At 43.4% G+C, this 19,276-nt stretch overlaps 1 protein-coding gene across 1 annotated transcript in view; it reads right to left on the reverse strand.

The window, feature by feature from the left end:
* The window catches only part of BLID (BH3-like motif containing, cell death inducer), a 75,332-nt gene extending 59,662 nt beyond the window's left edge, over window positions 1-15,670 (reverse strand). Inside the window, 2 exon segments of the mRNA XM_059170920.1 lie at window positions 14,612-14,758; window positions 15,577-15,670. Coding sequence (XP_059026903.1) covers window positions 14,612-14,758; window positions 15,577-15,670 — 241 coding nt within the window.
* Window positions 15,671-19,276: the final 3,606 nt, after the last annotated feature.

A 19,276-nucleotide genomic window follows, 5' to 3' on the forward strand; every position in this document is an offset into this window, starting at 1 on the left:
TCTAGTCAGATGAATCAAATAATAATATCTTAGGTCTTTTAGAAACCTTGAAAAGATTGCTCCCCATAATCTTTTTTTCTTGGGGTAATGGGTCTTAAAAACCTCCTTCAAAGAAACAACCTGGCAGCCACCTCACGGCCAACCTATAGTCTTTCTGGTGTCTTTGTATGGGGACTATAGGCAACCCAACCTCCCCTTGGATTCATGAACTCCATTGGTCCCACTGGTAATACATTTTAATGGCAGGTTAAAGGGATGATGAGTAGAGACAAGATTTTGCCTTTATCAAAGATAAGTGTTTATCCAGGGAAAGTACAAGTTTAATTTGCTAGCAGCTTATCCATTCTAAGTTCACCACTTCAAAAAGGCAGGTAAAACCAACCAAGCAGATTGTTGGCTTAGTGGGTGGATCAAGGCCTTGGGCAAACAATTATACATGATACATGCCAATGAGGACAATCTTTCTCTTCTGGATGTCATGTTCTATCATTCCATAATGAAGTAATGACTTCTCGGCAAGCTGGCAGCTGAGGTCTACAGCCTTCCTCGATGCTATGCCAAGCAAACACAAAGGAAATGTATGTACACCATATCCTCCATGTGGAGCGTTTGCAGAACATTCCATTCTCCTCCTTAAACATATGGGATCTGTACCTACACCTTCCCAATTTCAACAGACAACATTTCATTTTTATGTACGTAATAGAAGCAAAGAATTCTCCCATCCCAGAGTAGTGTGGCTCTGAAGAGAAAAGAGCTTTTAATGAAATAAAATGTTACCATGAGCATTTCAAACTTTTTGCCACTGGTAACTCAGTAACTGCTTTATATTGGCCCTTCTGGTTACAAGAGTCTGCACACACACACACACAAAAACAAAACAAAACAATCTAAAGGGAATTCCTGGCACCATGTTTGACCAGAAGGGAATGCAAGAGTTTAAGAGTCATCCAAATCTGATCAACTTTTCACCCTGGGTTCTGTTTACAGACTCCTCAGCTCACATTGTTGGAATGAGACAAATATAGCCACTTTTGCTTTGATCTGCAGTCAGTTTGGCTTTCCAATCCTGGCACAATGGTGACATTTAAGAGGCAAGGGGATAAAATTATTTTCATTCCAGCCTCTTAAACATGTGAAGACTTACAACTCTAGCCAACTATGAAGTTAGACCTCAACAGGCTATCTCTTTTTTATAAAAAAGTTCTTTTTCTTACAGTGCTGGCTACGCACAGAAGTATAAAGACTTCAGCGCATCCATTCCCCTGGTTAATTTTATTTTAAAAGATAAGGATGGATTCGAGAACAATGAGGGAGAAAGAATGGCCGCAAGGTACAAGTCAAGCCAGGGTGAGATGGGTCTCGGGCGGGAGCTTCTGTCTGTTTCCAAAAATGATCACAGTAACTTTCAAAACAATTAGGCCCACAGGAAACAAAACAGACCCTTGGTTAGGTATCTATTTATTCATCCCTCAATAGTAAGCCGAGTCACCCAAAGTCCTTGCTGCCTCACCTGTGAGCCCCGTCTCTCAATTTGAGAGCTGAGAATAGTTAAAGAGCGAAGGGAATTGAGGGCGAGCTTATAAATTAATGACTGGAGAGTCCCAGCCGTCTCAGAGCAAAAGGAATCCTTTCTCCCGTACCAGCCCTTCCTTCCATTTCTACCACTCTTAAAAGACTCTAAGGGGAAGACAGGACATGAAAGGGATGGGAAGGGGGATTGGGTAGGCATACAGGCAAAACCCGCGGTCTGTGAGATTGCCTAACAGACACATACCTATAGACACAAGCTTGTGCGGACTATCACCACAAGTTCGGATCTACGGGTTTGTGGCAACAGGCCTCAGTATCTTCTCTCGTTTGGGGGTTTGAGATGTCTGAAAATAAAACGTTAAAGCCATTAGTCCAATCAAAGATTCTGCCATTCTAGTGTTTTATGTCCAAAATGGAAAGACTTCATCTTGCTCTTAGAAGGGCAAAGGTTAAGCAGCAGCATCTGTGCTCTCCCCGACACAGGTCCCTCGGTTTTCACATATTCCACAGATACACTTGGCTTTAGGTAAATCTCATCGGGTGACTGTTTAATATTACCAAAGGCTCTTTTAGTCAGACCTTAGCACACAATATGGCCAAAGCGGTATCAGATTGTAAGAGAGAGAGAAAAGAGACAGAGATTGAGAAAGACATGAAATCCCAAGTGCAAGTTCTTTCCTTTAAATGCCTGTAATTACATGAAAAATGATGGTGAATTTCTCCCTTCTATTTGCATTTTGGAAAACAGGCGGAATAAACTGACAAGCATCACCAACAGGCTGATAAGTATTTTCTGAAAAGTCTTCTAGAGGAGATTTCTAGCTATATTAAATGAGAAGACTCATCTTCAGGAGAAGTTTGTGTTTTTGTTTCTACCCCACCCCCATTATTGGTCCCAACACTACTAACACAGAACAAGTTTGGGCATATATTATAAAATATGAACTGGAAAAGAAGTTGTGTAATTGTCCCCCCAAAACTATTCAAGGATATGAAGATGGATCTGTTTCTGAAGCCTTATGAAATGATTACATTTGTCAATAGAGCATTCTTTCTCCCAAGCCAATATTCTACACATAAAAATGGGACATCCAAGACCAAGGAGCTTTATTAACAGCTCCTTTTGTGAATTTTCTTAAAGGCACAGTCTGAATCATAAGCACTTCTAGGACACATGATAAAAAGCAAAATAATCGCCCTCCCTAGATATTGGGAAAAACATATGCCTCCATCCTTCACCCAACCTAAGAAGAAACTTTTAAATTTTTGTTAAGCGATGTCTATAGATCCTGGCTTTCACAAAAATTCTCTTCCTTTGCCGTGACATAAGCATGAGACTTCCTCAAGATTCTGGGAGGCTCTACTAAGTACAAAAAAGCTGAGTTTGGGGATTATTTAGAGAAAAGAGCGGGCCCTTATGCACACATACTGAAAGGTGGAAGCAAGAGAATACAAAACCCACCAACGGCAGGGACCAATAGGACCTGAGACGTGACCCTTCTCAGATACCCCATCATCTGCCTACTTCACTAGGACTGAGCCGTGGGTAGGATTCCCGGAAGCCTATTCATGTGGTGAAGGTTCCCCAAACTGAGAATTTCGTGCAACTCTGTGGCTTGACTTTCAGATCCAAAGCAACAATGATAGCAAGTGGAATTAAGTAAGGTCCAAACCAATCACCTCCAAGAGGTCTTGGCTTCATTCTAAAATGCTGATTTCCTTTCTAAAAGGAAAGATGTTAAAAAGAACCCCAAGCCTCTTCTTTTCCTTTGATCTTTCTGACAAAGGCACAGGTCCAGAAGCATTTGCGGATGGGCACTCTGCACACTGTGAAGGGTTGTAGGAGCATGTGGGACAGAGGAACTCCCATTCGGGTGAAAAATAACCATTCCAGGCTTCCAAAGTGATGAGGACTAGCTACTATTATCAGGTTTATTAAAAAGACGGAATGCAGTATTTGTTTGCAATGAACGAAATAAAATCTGTCCAAGTTTTATACTTAGTCATTCAATTAGAGCCATCTTCATACATTTGCATCGTCAAACCTCAAAGAAAGGAGTGTGATGCTATGTTTTAATTGGGGGCATCTCTTTTTTAAATTTAAAAATTTTTTTTTTTTGTAAATATAGGACAGAGAAAAGCTACTCATTCCAAATGGTTTGTAATGTTAGCTTCCAAACAATCCACCGTTTTAATTATAGAAAATAAAGAAAAAATCGGAAGATATCTGGATTGCAGGGGAAAAAATAGGTCAAATCCTGACTCATAGAAGAATGCTTTGTTCGGAAGGAGGTATTTTCTCCAAAATATTAATTGACTACCTCCTTCAAGAACCTTCTCTGTGTTAAGGAGGAAAAGAAAAGTTCTTTTCAGAGGAAATTTTGGCTTGCTTTATGAAGCAAGATTCTGTGGGGCTCTGTTAGATAGTAATAGTCATAATTAAGTTGGAAAATGCAAGCTGAATGCTTATGAACAATGGCAAAGCAGAGTAAGGTAATTTCTCAAGCAAATATATTATTTGTGCTATTAAACATTTTTAAGTGGCATGAAGTCCTTCAATACCACTAAAAGGAAACTGCCTGTATCCTGCTAGCTGAGCTCAAATCTTAGCCACTGGACAAGGGATGGGGATAGCTGCATTAAACGCCATGCTATATTACCAATCTAGGACTAAAGTTAAAATGTCAATATTGTTATTATGCTCGTTATCCAAGCCCTATCTTCCAGGAATTCAGAGCACACGGTAGGTTTTTTAGAGACAATCCTCTAATATTTACATTTTTCAATTCAATTACCCAAGATAGCCACAGAGTTTAAGGAAAGTGCTTGACGGTTTCAAATGAGTTCTGGCTAAATCATTGTCAAAAGAAGTAAGCACTGTTAAGTAATAACTTCAATTTTTTTTTTCCTGAATTCCATAGAATTGAATGCCATGACTGCTCTGCTATGAATATTATAAAGCTATTTGCTACTTTAAAAAAATCAAGTTCAAAATGCAGTTATTCTTTAGAACTAAAGCACTCAGGCGTGCCCCTAAAATTTGCAGTGCTTGAGGAAACGGAAGGTTTGGGGAAGTTAAGGGAAAACACTATTACCTGAGAAAAGCAACTTCTTGGCAATCCCATTTTTTAAGCTCGTTGCCATCTTGCTAGGCCAATATCTTCAAACCATTAGCCCGCGTCTGGAAAATAAAATTATTTTAAGTGGATCAAGACTCTTTTGTTTGTTCATCGGTTGGTTTCTTTTTGTCACCCAATTCTTGGATAAAGCTAAATTAGAATTAATTCTGGAATGAGGTAAAAACGGAACACCAAACACTGAAATAAATATAATTCTAGAAAATCACTGGGCAACATTATATTTACTGAATTTCCAAAACTACACATGCTATAAAGGTTCTGCAAATAAGTCACTTTCACATATTTTCCTGGAATTTCCCTGGCTATCGACAAACGCTGAGAACGATTATACCGGAAAAATGATCACACAGGAATGTGAGGTCTCAGAATATTCACAAATTCCAATGTTTTATACCAAACCGCTCATTTGCTAAATATGAGAAAGAGACAGGCTATCAATAATTAAGAACGGTTAAGGTACAATCAAGTTGGGCAATCATTACCTGGCAAGATGTAGCATCACTGAAACACCGTTTTAACTTTTTGATTCTGAAATGTTTCAGGAGTCATTATTTGTCTCTGCTGATGGGGCTGTTAAAAGAAGTAAAATAACTTATTGTGGAGAATTCATGAGTCTATCCCCCTTCCACCACAGCAGGATTCTTGGCTTCCATTCCAACCTTCTTTCATTGGCCATGTTTTAGACGCAGGGTTTGCTTTTCCTTCATTGTTCCTTTACTAATGGAAGGCAAACTCACTGTGCAGCTGCTTGCAAAAGGGAAAATGTATTTGAGTTTTGCCTGGCTTGTGGACTTGAACACCAAATCCATGGTGATGTCAGTAGAACGACACCAACAGAAAGATTTCCTGCCCTCCACCCTCCTTCTTTTTTAAAGATGTACCTCTTGTCCCGGATCTCAGCAGACCTCCTTTGTCCCGAGGGGACAGAGCAATTCAAGGGAACTTTTTAAAAAGGAAGGCAAGAGAGAAGCGAAAGAAAGAAGGGGGGGTGGCGAGAGAAAGGAAGAAAGAAAAGTAGGAAGAAAGGAAAGAAAAGAGAAAAGGAGGCAGAAAGAAAGGGAAAGAAAAAGAGAAACAGAGAGAAAAAGATGGGGGTGGGGATGAAGAAAAGAAAAGGAAAGAAAAACAAAAAGAACAACTACAAAAAAGACTCAAATCTACCCTCTGGCATTCATCCTGAAGCCGGGGAGACGGGCAGTCTTTGGTCTCCCTATGGCTTTTCTGGTTTCCTGATGTCTTTTCTTTCTCCCACCCTCTGTAGCCCTTGCTTTTTCGTAGGAAGATCCAATCATCTCAACAAAGAGGCACATCCCGCAATCGCTGCTCCAAGAGATATTCACTGGTGCCATGCGTCACCGTGAGCGCAGTCCACCTGCGACACTACCACTGGGACTCCAGACCCCAGCATGGGAGCGCCTCTCGTGCGAGCACTGCAGGGGCTCCGTCACCAAAGCCAGCTAGCTTCGGTAGAATTAATTCTTCTCTGCCCAGGAAAAACTGACCAGAAGGGAGCCGGAGGGAGGAGACTGGCCAGGCAATGCCATGATGGGAAAATGAGAATTGATATCGATAATCTCCCTATCACACCCACCATCATCCCCCACCCGCATGAAAAAAAATTAATATTTTATGTAAAATGAAAAATGAAGGCGTGGCAAGGTCACCTAAAGAACAAAGACAAGAAAATGGTATGACAAAATAAGAGTGGACAAAAACAAAGGATGCCCTCTGCTTGTTTCTAAATGACAAAAAAAAAAAAAAAAAAGCAGCCCGCTCCTCGAACAGTCTGGAACCCACTCAGAGCTCGTCCTCAACAGCAGTGTAAGAGAGATCAACTATTTCAGAGTGAGGAACTGGAGGCAAATTTGCTTTCGACACACCCGAAGAAACAAAAGAGAAGGAGGCTGCCAGTAACAAGTTGTCTCGTGTGCAGCTGGCTAAGGAAGCGACTTTCACTTTTAAAAGCAGTTAAGTTTGCTTAGGATGACAATTTTTCTTCCTCTTTAAAATCTGAACAAGGACACCAGGCTACAACTTTCCTTTCTAGCTACATGGCTTAATAAAGCCAGGAGGGTTTCTTCAAAGAATCCCAATTTTCAGAAACACAGAAGACCCTGGTTCTGATACGGAAATACGAGATACAGATTTTTAAAGATCAGACGTCTGTCATTTCTTTAATATAAATGAACTATACACTGCACAAGGCTTCCTGTATGTCAGCCAACTTTAACACTTTTAATTTCAAAGCTATGTTTTGCTCATGAGAAAGCAGCCTGCAATGCGATACAGAAGCCATGAATTAAGTGGGGGTCCAAAGAGGCTTGGGAAAGAACTGACAATTAAATCCCTTGGACCCTGCGAGAAAAGAGATAAGTAATATGCAAAGAGTCAGGATGTCCTTGAACCTTGACCATGTAACAATGAGATGCTTGTTCCGGGGAAAAGTACATGAGAGCCTAGAGCCTCTGCCAGGTTGCCTACAGCCATCAAACACAAGAAACCAGGTTCGGCTGCAACAGAAAGACCTTTCTGCCTTCCTGCAGGGCATAGATCTACTCAGAGGAAGATCTGAACAGCCTCAGAAGCCTCCATTTCTCAGCCCACGAAAGGCCAGCTTTTCCCCTCCCAGGCTCTCCCCACCCCTCGAGTAAGTTCCACCTTTCCCTCTTCTTCAGAACAACAACCAACCAAGGAGAACACGATTGCCTATCGTCCTTGCCACCGTGAAGTTTGGAAAGAAAAAATATTAATCTACATTATCTACTTCTTGCTCTCAACTTCTCCGAGGATCGATTTCTTCTCTCTTCCTCTTTCTTTTCCCCCTCTTTCACACATGCACACACACGCGCACGTGCACACACACACACACACACACACACTGCTGCTTGGTCCAATCTGGTGCCTGCTTAACAACAACAGAATGACAAGCAACATCTGTTTGTAAAAGAGCCAAAATCAAACCTTCACGTGTTTTGGCCAGGTTTCTTTTTTCTTTTTTTCCCCCTGACTCTCAAGAGAGGAAGGGGCCAGGAGGAGAAATATTAAGATTTACATTCGACACTGGCTCCAGTGAAGCAGCAACTCTACACCCCCAGAGTAATTTCAAAAGAAAGCAGTGTGAGTAAAACCATGGCAGTATTCCTGGTTGTCTTTCCCGAAGCAATCCCAAGCACATAACATCCAACATGCAGACTCCTCAAAGTCAGGGTTTGTTGGATTTTCTTCTAATAGCTTTATATTCTAATTATATTATATTATAATTAGAATTATAGGACCCTCTGTGTGTGTGCATGTGTGTGCATGTGTGTAAGTGTGCCTGTGTTTAGGTGTGTATATGTGTGGGTGGGTGTGCATTTGTGTATGTCCACATGTCTATACGTGTGTACACATGTGTGTATGTCTGTGTGTGCGTGCGTGTGTGTGCACACATGTGCATGTGGCGGGGGCAAGAGGTAAGAGCTGCAAAAGCAGAACAAGGCAAAAAAAAAATGACAAGAGATAACGTGGACAGGAAGGGAGCCACATAGCTACTCCCCATTTTGTGACCCCCGGGCATATAAACAGGCACATTCACACATACGCCACAGGCAGGAACGTGTGTCCTGGAAGCATCCAGGCCGTGGCAGAAACCTGAACAGCTGTGGCCATCAGAAACAGGCCCCCCCATTCCCCCGCAGAGATGAGCCTTTCTGGAAAGCTACCAACAGTCCACAAAGTCACAATGCAAGAGGAGCAGAGCCACCTCAGGGAGGGAGGGGTCCTGGGGTGGGGGGAGTGGCGGGAAGGAGCCAGGAAGGGAGAGAAGCGTTTGCTACCAACTGCAACAATTCCACCCTCCGAGAAGAGAAACCGAGGACGGTTAGAAGCCCGACTCCCACTTCACTCCGCGTTTGGAAGAAACCCACACACATTAAGGGAAAAATAAATTCAGACAAGTTGCTAAGGAGACTTGTGTAAACTCCAGGCACAGACATATTTCTTGGCCTTTCCCCCTCTGCTCCATCTTGTATTCTGATCACGCTGCTCTGCGGCAACATTGCACCAACCTCCTGCATTAATCTTGGCCTTCACCATGCAGACTGGCAAAGCCCGCTGCTTGTATATATCATCATCTTTCAAACTTAACGAGTTAAAAGGGCGTGTGTGTTCATGCACATGTGCGTGTGAGTGTGTGTGTGCGCGCGCGCAGGCACGCGTGTGCGCCTAGTTGCAGGGGGGACTTAATTTGGAATTTTTAAAACATAGGTATTGAACAAAGAATACTTAGACTGCCTGTTTTGGGAGCAGTGAGGAAAGCAGCAGGTAAGACACCTAGCACCTGAAATTCCTCTTCGTCTGGGCATGACATCCTTTCTCTGTGCCCTTTGCCTCCCCCCACCAGCCCCTCCAGGTAAAATCCTGTATTCCCTGCAGAGGTAAGCAGTACCTGAATCATTACAAAGGCCAGTGTAGGGGTTCCACTGTGGAACCCCTGTTCTGGCTCCCCTGCTCAGGAGTGGGTCCCAGAGAGATCAGCTTTTGAAAGCAAACTGCAATGATTCCTCAAACCTCTAAAGCAAACCTGTTCAGATTCTGAACTGGTTAGCCTTTCGGAGGAGACACTCCAGCCCAATATCCTTGCCCCGGAGCAGGGGCCTTCCTCCCATAGAGACTCATCTTTCGCAGCGGCTGATATATGTCAACATTTGATTTAAGGGAAAATTAACATTTCTTTTCAGAACAGAGATGTTTGTACTGTAGAAGCCAATATTTTCCTTTCTCAGCCTCCTGTATTAGAATTTCTAAAATCTTCCCTAGGACACAGAGAGAGTAGACAATACATAGCCCAAGTCATTACTCAGGGTGCTGGGGCAAACCAAAGTCAGGTCTGAGTGTGTGTGTGCCTGTATGTGTTTGTGCGTGTGTGTGTGTGTGACTGCGTGTGTGTGTTTATGTATGGGTGCATGTGTCCCTGTGTCACTGTCACGGGCAGATTAATAAGACACACACCAAGACAGCTGGAGGACGAGCATCTGTTTGGTCCCTTCCCAGATTAGAGAAGTTCGTAACGTCTGTCCACCAGCCACAACAGAAAAGCTCCAGTGAGGGCCAAACAGCCAAGCCCACAGCTGTTTTAGCCATAATCCTCAGGGGTGGACACGGGACAAGGGATCAGCAAAGGGATGGGAAAAGCACCTGCATTCAGTGTGCAGGGCTGGGTGTGTCCCTTCGGCGGGCTCCAAGAAGGCTACGCAGCTCCCATCTCTTCCTCTTGCCAACATTTATCTGGTCTTCACACGTCAAAGCTACAGCAAGCTGTTCCGCCTCAGTTGAAATCAGCCAGCCAGGCGACTCTTAAACTAGCAAGATGGAGATTTCGCTCCTGCCACTCGCAGAGAAAAACATAACCCAGCCACCAGCCCTGCTTGCCCACCCCTTCCAAACAACTCCAGGAAACCGAGGCCTGGATTTTAGGGAAGAGGGGATCATTGGTGTTCTTGACGACCTCTGATGTTTTGTGGCGTGAAGCCTCATAACTCAATCAAAATGAAAAATGAACCTGGAGGGAGGAGGGCCTGGTGGGCCTCTCCCAGCAGGCAACGGGGCAATTACCCTGTGACCTGGCTGACCTGGGGGCAGTGGAGGGACACCTGCCTTTTCTTCATTTGCTCAGGAAGCCCAAGAAATCCTGCCTCATCGCCTGCTGGCCTATGTGTCCTGCCTGCTGGGAATGAGAAGGTTATCTCATTCTAATATGAAGACATGTTTGCTGGGATGCTCCACGTTCCTCCGTTATCGAAGAGAAGAAGAACTAATTTACAGGATCAGTGCAACCACACTGGTCCTGCAGTGGAGGGCCCTTCTCTGTCTAGATTGCCAAAAACACGCTTTTCTTCGTAAGGGTGGCTTGCTGCTTTTTCAAAGTCCCCAAAGAACAGAAAACATATTAGAGACCTTTCATTACAGCACCACCTGCCCTCCCTCCAACCCTGCCAATTCTTTGTGGAAAGAGAAGGATACCAGTAAACCATGATCGACGTGGCTAGGCTGGCCTGGAAGAAAGCCTGCATCAGAGGCAGAACGAGTTCATTCAGATAACTTTTAGATTAAAAAAAATATGGTGTTTCACATCGTATTTAAAAATCTCTAATGAGTCTGTTCCCTGAGATGCAGGAAGAAAAATAGCCCTATTAACATTGGCTGGCGAATTATAATGCCACCCAGACCCATCTCAAAGTATAAAGTGATATAACTGATACTTTTAACACGAGTATAGGGGTGTGTGTGTGTGTGTACCATCTGAATCTCTCATCTCTAGCCTTGAGTTCAAAAACCACATCTTTTTCACATTTTGTAAAGTGACCTTCCCTTACTCCACCCTGAAATTCAGTCTGATGCCCCACGCACAGGGTAAGGAACAGAATGTTTTGCCTCTCCATCTTTTATGAGCTAATGCTTCAGATTGCAAAATGCTTTACACATCACCCAGTCTGTGTCTCCTCAGCCCACTGGCATTCCTGCTTCACATTGGGACAGAGGACCGGCACAGAGGACAGTTAAGTGTCTTCCTAAAGCTCATGGGTTCCTGTAACGGCAGCATCACAATGAAGATTGCCGCCTGCCCCGTCCCCAAACTGGGGAGAGAGTCCTAGGTCGGGCTGAAGGGATTTCATGGCGTCCCTTTTCTCATTCTGCCTTACTTGTCACTGAGTCATTGTATGCTCCCTATAACCCCAAGGTATAGGAAACCCTGGCCGTAAGTGCTCTAGCAGCTGCCATCTTGGGTACCCCCAAAGAATAAACCGCCAAATGCTCAATTGACATCAGAGGTCAATTAAGGTTGAGAAAGGTCTCCAGCAATATGTTCTTACTAGAACATACTAGGCCCGGTGACTGTGCGTTGCCGTAACTCTGATCACGAGTGACAGAGAGGTCACAGACTCCTGATTCTGCAAAAAATTGGTTGCTATCTAGACCTGGACTACAGTCCATCTGTCCATTACCTGGGGTCATCGTTATTGCTCACTTAATTTTTATTTGTTTTCACACACGGGGCGGGACCGAAGAGAGGATAAATCCAAGATCTGAAGAAGACATCACATCCTAAGTGTCCCATGTAAAATGCCAATACACATTTTTTATATATTCCCAAGACAAGTGGTTATAACATATAATTGAAAACCTATTATGTCCCTCAGGGAGCATTCAAGGGGGTGAAGATGCTATTCTTGGGTACGATTAATATCCATAATATAATCACATCTCTGTATTTTCATCTCCCATAAATAATTTATTTCTGACATTTAATATGGACCAGACATCACCTCATGGCTCATAAAAGCAAGATCATATTTCCCATTTTTTTGGTGTGATGCTTTTGGGGTGGTGGACAGGGATGGGTGGGGTAAGTGGAAAGCTGAATCTTGAATCCCATCTAAACCATCTGTAAGCAGACAAGGCTGGCAAAGCCACAGAACGAGTCCAAAATTCCTTCTTGAAACATGTTAATTATGCCAGGAAGAATGCAAGATGTCACTTAGTTCATATTTTTATTTTTAATAATTGAGTCCTTTATGCCAACTCTGACCGACTCGTAGGGGCTGTCTGGAGTACAAACTTGAAAAGATTCTGAAATCCTATCTGACCTCAGTAGGAAAGAGTTTTATGAGCATTTAGTAAATTATCACTGCCAAGACGGAAAGAGTTTGATGGCACATACACTAATATCTGCCAGTCCCGCCTGACCCCAAACTCCTCTTGGAGCAACATTTCTTTGACTTCTTCATGACAGTGGGGAGGTGCTATTCAGGAGCCTCTGTGTGATAAATTCTGGGATTCCCAGAAAGTATTATTGTTATTATTATATAATTTCTGGACCTTCTAGCTAATCATAAAAGAGTCTGGTTAGATTTTTATCTCCTATAACTTATTCACACAATCTTTAGATAACACTCCAAATTACTAGAGAAAGGTCCAAGAAAAAAAAAATTAACGAAAACAACTGCCATCCTCTTCTCCTAGTCGCTGAGAGATGCAAATCTGATGGCTAAGTCTCTGTTGAAGGCAAGAAAGATCATGAAAAAGAGTAGTTTCTGTGTAGCGTGGGATGCAAAATCCATTTATCCTCATCTGGTTCTCCTCGGTTCTCCTCAAAATCTCTATGTGAGACAACACCTTTTAGAACAAAGACTTCTCCCCAGACAATATACCTGATCCAGATCGGCACTGCTACTTATCCTGGGAAGCTTGGAAGGTTCTTGGTCCCAGGTGAGGGCAAGCTGGGGCAAGGAGAAGACATCGTGATGAGATACAGGTACTTGCCATCCTGCCTCATTGACTTAGTCTGGCTCCCTCCTTTGAGGAGGTTAGACAGCTCTGGCTGAACAGGGCCTAAAATCAGCAGACCAACCCTTTATCCAGGACACTGAGCAACAGACAGAGCCCACCAGAAATACCTGGGCCCTGAGGAAGCCTTATCATTGTAAATAAGATCTCACTGTAATTTAGAAGTTTGCTAATGGACTTCTGCTCCTCAAGAAGGTAGAAGTTAAGTCTATGGTCTAAGTAAATTAAAGTAAAAGTCCCTTTTCAGAAACGGAAGCCTAAGGGGACCACATCAGAGACTTTCTCACTCCTATTGATCTAGCTTTCTCTGCTGAACTCCACATTATGGGCTGTGAAATCCACCTTCCTGAGAGAGAGGGTGGGAACCTCCCCAAGGGCAATGAGGTATTGATTCCAACCTGTGGAAAAGCCAACTTATTTTCACATTTCTGAGAGGAGGTGGAGGACACCTTCCTAGCCCCAACCCAAAGAAACTCAGCATGATAGCCTGTAAAGCTGGAGATCTTCCAACCATTGAAGGGGGGAGGCAAGGTCATCAATCCTTTCTAGACTGAGTGAAATAGATAAGGCTTACAGATCCTTCTCCTTACAAGTCAGACCACTAGCTAGCCTATCCCTCCATCACCACAGAGGCCTACAGATGGGTCCTCCAGTAGCCCCCACTTGAATCCATTTGGCAAACGGACATGAAAGGTCGAGCCCACCAGATGTTCCTCAGTGACCTGTGCACACACAGTGAGTGATTAAGATCAAGTCACTGATGAGTTTTCCTTGTGGACCTCAGTCCCCGGCAGAAGTGGTGACCACAGGACTCAGAAGCCTCTACCTTTGAGGTAGGAATTTTCAGTGAGACTTGGAGGCTTGACTCCCAAAGGGAAGGCCTCGTTAGAGCTCAGAAATAAAGTAAAATAAAAAATCTGTCTGGAATGGGTTTACACAGAATCCCCTGGGTAAGAGAGAATTAAAAGAAACTCCATCCGGGAGTTCAGCTGAGCGTCCTAACCTTGGTTTTTCTGCACATCTGTAAGTCCGATTAGTGCTTACCAGACTGACTTGCCTGTGAATTGATCTGAAAGCGTAGTTATGCTGAGGGGGCCACGAAGATGGGAGAGCTAACATATGGCTTCCTCCACGCCCTGCCCAGAGCTTCCTTTGGAGGTCTAGGAGCAAGGAACCCCTTGTCCTAAATTTCACCGCCACCACAATATGTGAGTGTAAGTGCGTGTCTCCCCAGCCACTGCCTACTTAGCGGCCATGAACTTGCAGGTACAGATGTTGGTATGTTGCCACTGAAACCCAGAGCTGGATTTTCTTCTTAACAGGTTCACAGCCTCCAGACCTGTAGCAGACAAAGGCACCACAAAATCCACACTAAGCTAACATAAAAACCCTGAGAAAGAGAAAGCCTTGTTCCCTAACTGCCTTTCTTACAGCATATGGCCTACCAGCCTCACTGATGCTAATACAATGAAATTTCCTCTTTAAACATCTTAGCAGAGAGCTCCAAAATGGCACTGGCTCCACCATGCCTTGTCTTTTCTTTTTTTCTTTTTTCTTTTTTTTCTGTTGGATCTCAGCCTTTACTGGAGTCCCACTTCCCTGCTCACACATACCTTGCAAACGGGCTGTGCCAGATGGGCTCTTAATCATAGTAATCAGCTGGGAAATTAAATGTTGGAAAATCCAGCCAGTTTCCTGAATTTTTCCACTTGCGATCAGGGCCTGAGCCGTCGGGATGTCTACTATGAGATCCAGGCTGCCTTTTAAAGAAGGGTCAATGTGATGGACCCAGTGTGGGCTTCATGTTTTGTGGCCATTTGTGTTTCTTTCTTAGAAAATGGCTATAGCCCAGTTCACTTTTGTTTCAGTTCTGACGGCGGCTATTAATATCTCCTATTTACAGAACACACACCTCAGAGGAGCTCAAAACATTTACAGATATTAACCAAGCCTTGTCACATCCCTGTCAAGTACGCAGGGAATAGATAGTACTTTCTTCATTCCAGGAGAAACTGAGCCACTAAGAGGGCAAATTTCTTTGGCATGCCACATAGACAGGACCCCATGGCCTACTCATGGACAGCTGTCTGCCACGGCTGCCAAATGAGGTAGGTATTTATTCATACTGTTCTCACTCGCTTATTACTCTAGTACTTTTCACACGTGTAGGCACACTCGCACCCACAAATCCACTGTTAGATCTGGGTGTGCAAATAGCATGTCTTTTTTTTTTTTCTATGAACCTCTCCCAGAGTGTGTATTACAGGTTTCCCCTAGTAGGTGATCAATAGGTATGATTGATGGCTTTCTTCCTCTCCACTCATAAGACTTCTAGATTCTGTTCAAGTATCACTTCCCCAAATGACCCTGCCCGAGGTTCCATCAGCAGCTAGGTTTCTGGGGATCGCATGGTACCCACTTCAACCAGCACCAAAGCCGTTCTACTGCAATTACTAAAAGGCATAATAGTGAAAAGAAAGGAACTGTGTGGTCTTTGAGGTACACAGGCCTCCACTGGAATCCTAATTCTGCCAATGCGTGACGCTGGACAAAGTAAAATGAGGATAACGATATTTACTCCGGAATCCATTGTGGGAATATTTGTAGTCAGAGAAAACAGAAACAATTGGAGACTCATCAAGACGGCAGTGGTTCAAGGCAGGATGGTCCATCGGTATTGAGAAACGCTCTCCGAGCCGTGACGAAGACTAGACATGTACAAAGAAAGAACAAAGAAATACTTCCAAGACAGATTAAAGTGTGAAGAACAAGTTGCAGAGAATATGTATGATTCTATCATACGAGAAGCTCCCAAACCATTGTGCTATTATGTACAGCCTTGCTTAAAGGTGAGACAAGAGATGGTTGCGTGAGAAGCACATCCAAAGCAAGGCCTCAAGACGCGGTAGCTACTCCTCTTGCTAAGTCTGAGCTCCTTGGAAGCAGAGCTGGGTTCAAATCTGTATATCTTTAGCTCCTAGCGCACAGCATCTGGCACATGATGGGGGCTGCGTGAGGGAAGGAACCCTACTCAGTGAAATGACGCAATCAGGAATTAATTGTTGAGGCAGGAAATAAGAGAGTTAATGGGAATCAGAGAGTCTTCTGTGCCGCTTGCAATGTTTTCTAATGTAGGGAGGCAACACAGTCCTTTGGGAAGAAACTGTCTCGAGGCCAGAGAGTCTAGATTAGTGTTCCTGAAAGCGTGGCCTCAGGACCACCAGCTGCCAAATCATCCTGGAAGCTTGTTAATTATGCAGACTCCTGGGTCCCACTCCTGATCTGAATCTGAGTAACCGGGACTGGGATTTAGGAAATCTGCGTTGGAACAATCTGGTTTTTATCTCTAGATAAAAGTTTTGAGATTCACTGCTTTAGATCCCATGCTGCCTTCCTGTTTAACTTTGGGCAAATCACTAACCTTTCCAGAGTTTAGTTCCTTCTCTCTGGTGTAAGGGTTGGCTCTTGAATGCTCCTTAAATTGCGAAATTCTATGCCCGGGACTAATCCAATCCATTGTGTTTAGGTAGGCCGCTATGTCAGCCATACGAGATGGACAATCCAAACCCGGTTTCAGCTGGTGGGTCTTTGCTCTATTTATTGGATACTTTTCAAATTCAGAAGCTTCTTGTTATTTGCTTGCTCTTTATAATATCCTTTAATTACTAAAATCAACAGTTAAGGACATTCTCTGGGTGTTGGTTGTTAGTGATTAAAAAATGCGGTTTTAATATTTTAATACATTTGTGTTATAATTACATTAATACAATGTAATGATTATGAGAAAATACAGAAAATACATATAGAGAATACACACACACAGGAAAGGGAAGGCGGAACAGATAGTGCAAACAGTGTTAGGAAAGATTACCAGAAAGAGCCAATAGAATGTCTCCCTCTGGCCATGGGTATGGATGAAATAAGAAGAATGTGTCCAGCCATTTTCATGGAATTTAAAAGCCAAAAGCACAGATGGCTGAGTTGAAGAGGGACTCTCTAGCATGTTCAAAGTGTAGCAGGCCAAAAAAATGGCAAGTGATAGCATCCACTAGTAAATCCCAGAGGGTTAGAGGACAAAATTCAAAACCAAATTAACCCCTCCTTTAGTGTTCAGAGTGTAAGAGTAGGAAGAGACTTTCTTAGAGTGACCAAGACATGGCTCTAAGTCTTAATAAGAATACTCTGAGATTTCTCCTTAAGGTACTGTCTTTAAAATCAAATGATCTGTACTGAAGTGTTCTGTACACTATTTAAATATTTGGGTGACTTATTAGTCACTCAGAGCCCCCATTTTCTGATATATACAATCAGAATAATGGGCTCTATTTCCCATGGTTATTGGGAGAAGGGAACGAAATGATGCATGTGAACATGCCCATCCTGTGCCCCAGGCACCTTAAGCATTAGGTCAGTATTTTTTTTTTTAAAGATTTCATTTATTTATTTGACACAGAGAGATCACAAGCAGGTAGAGAGGCAGGCAGGCAGAGAGGAGTGGGAGGCAGGCTTCCCGCTGAGCAGAGAGCCCAATGCGGGGCTCGATTCCAGGACCCTGAGATCATGACTCGAGCCAAAGGCAGAGGCTCATCCCACTGAGCCACCCAGGTGCCCCTGAAATATATCTTATAGAAGAGAAACCAGTATTATCAATGGCAGCACAGGGTCAGTGACTTAAGGGTGATGAATTCTAGGGCCTGGGATGCTGGCTGGCATATAATAAGTACCAAGAAAATATGCACTAAATGAACCCAAGACCTAACACTTCTAGCCATTGTAAAAGTAGGAAGAGACTTAAAAAAATTTTTTTTAAAGATTTTATTTATTTATTTATCAGTGAGAGAGAGAGCACACACAGGCAGGTAGAGTGGCAGGCAGAGGGAGAAGCAGCTCCCTGCCGAGTAAATAGTCTGATACGGGACTTGATCCCAGGGTGCTGGGATCGTGACCCAAGCCAAAGGCAGCCGCTTAACTGACTGAGCCACCCAGGTGCCCCTAAAATTTTTTTTATAAATGTTGATAATGCATGGTTAGTAGGCTGAAGGGGCTAAATGAAAATTCATTGGAAGTCTTAGTTCACAATGAAACAAGACACCTGAAGATAGGCTAATTCTCCAATAACCTAGATTACTGGAGTTATTTAGACATTTCTTATATTTCTACTAAACTTACCTTCTGTCACTACAACAATATCAACCTCTTTCTGGAAAAAAAAAAAATCTAAGGAAGAGAGCTAAAACTCCTGGATTTAAGGTCATCTCTTTGGAATTCTTTGGACCTAGACCCAGGGGAATGAAGAAGAAAGTCTCTGTCTTTCTTACCAGCCCCTCCCTTCACTTCCTCTCTGATACACTCACTCCTGCTCACTCATATTCACTCTCATTTTCAGGTATGAGTCAGACACTTGTGTCTTGGCCTACACCTTCCTAGAAGCAAGTCTCACATTTTTCTTCTTCACTGCCATGTGTGCAGCCCCGGCTTAGTGTTGAGCACATAGTAGTACAGAAGAAATATTGGCATATAAATTATATACTAGACGGAAATATCAGGGAGGTTTCATATTGGGGGAAGACGTCATTGCTTTATACTTAGCTACTTCTAACATACCTCACTACTTAGAGGATAGGCATCAATTACATATTTCATGTATGTACTCATTCACTACCCCAGAAGCTGTGAGCATCTCAAGATCAGGGTAATGTCTTCCTCCTCTACATCCTCTCACAAAGAGCCACTTCCAGGCTCCACCCACAGTGACTGGTGATTCACCAAAAATGGCTACCTAACTCAGAACCAACATGATCTGTACAAAATGGCTACCTGACTCAGAACCAACATGATCCAATCCATACAAAATGGCTACCTGACTCAGAACCAACATGATCTATACAAAATGGCTACCTGACTCAGAACCAACATGATCCAATCCATACAAAATGGCTACCTGACTCAGAACCAACATGATCCATACAGAATGGCTACCTGACTCAGAACCAACATGATCTATACAAAATGGCTACCTGACTCAGAACCAACATGATCCAATCCATACAAAATGGCTACCTGACTCAGAACCAACATGATCCATACAGAATGGCTACCTGACTCAGAACCAACATGATCTGTACAAAACGGCTACCTGACTCAGAACCAACATGATCTGTACAACCCACTCTGGACCTTCCAAAGCAGTAGGGATCATGTCTCACTCACACTGGCATATTCTTGAGTGCCTGACACATCAAACATGCTCCATAAATACTGACTGAGGAAGGAAGGAG

The sequence above is a fragment of the Mustela lutreola genome, chromosome 1 (genome assembly GCF_030435805.1).
Source record: "Mustela lutreola isolate mMusLut2 chromosome 1, mMusLut2.pri, whole genome shotgun sequence".
NCBI lineage: Eukaryota > Metazoa > Chordata > Mammalia > Carnivora > Mustelidae > Mustela > Mustela lutreola.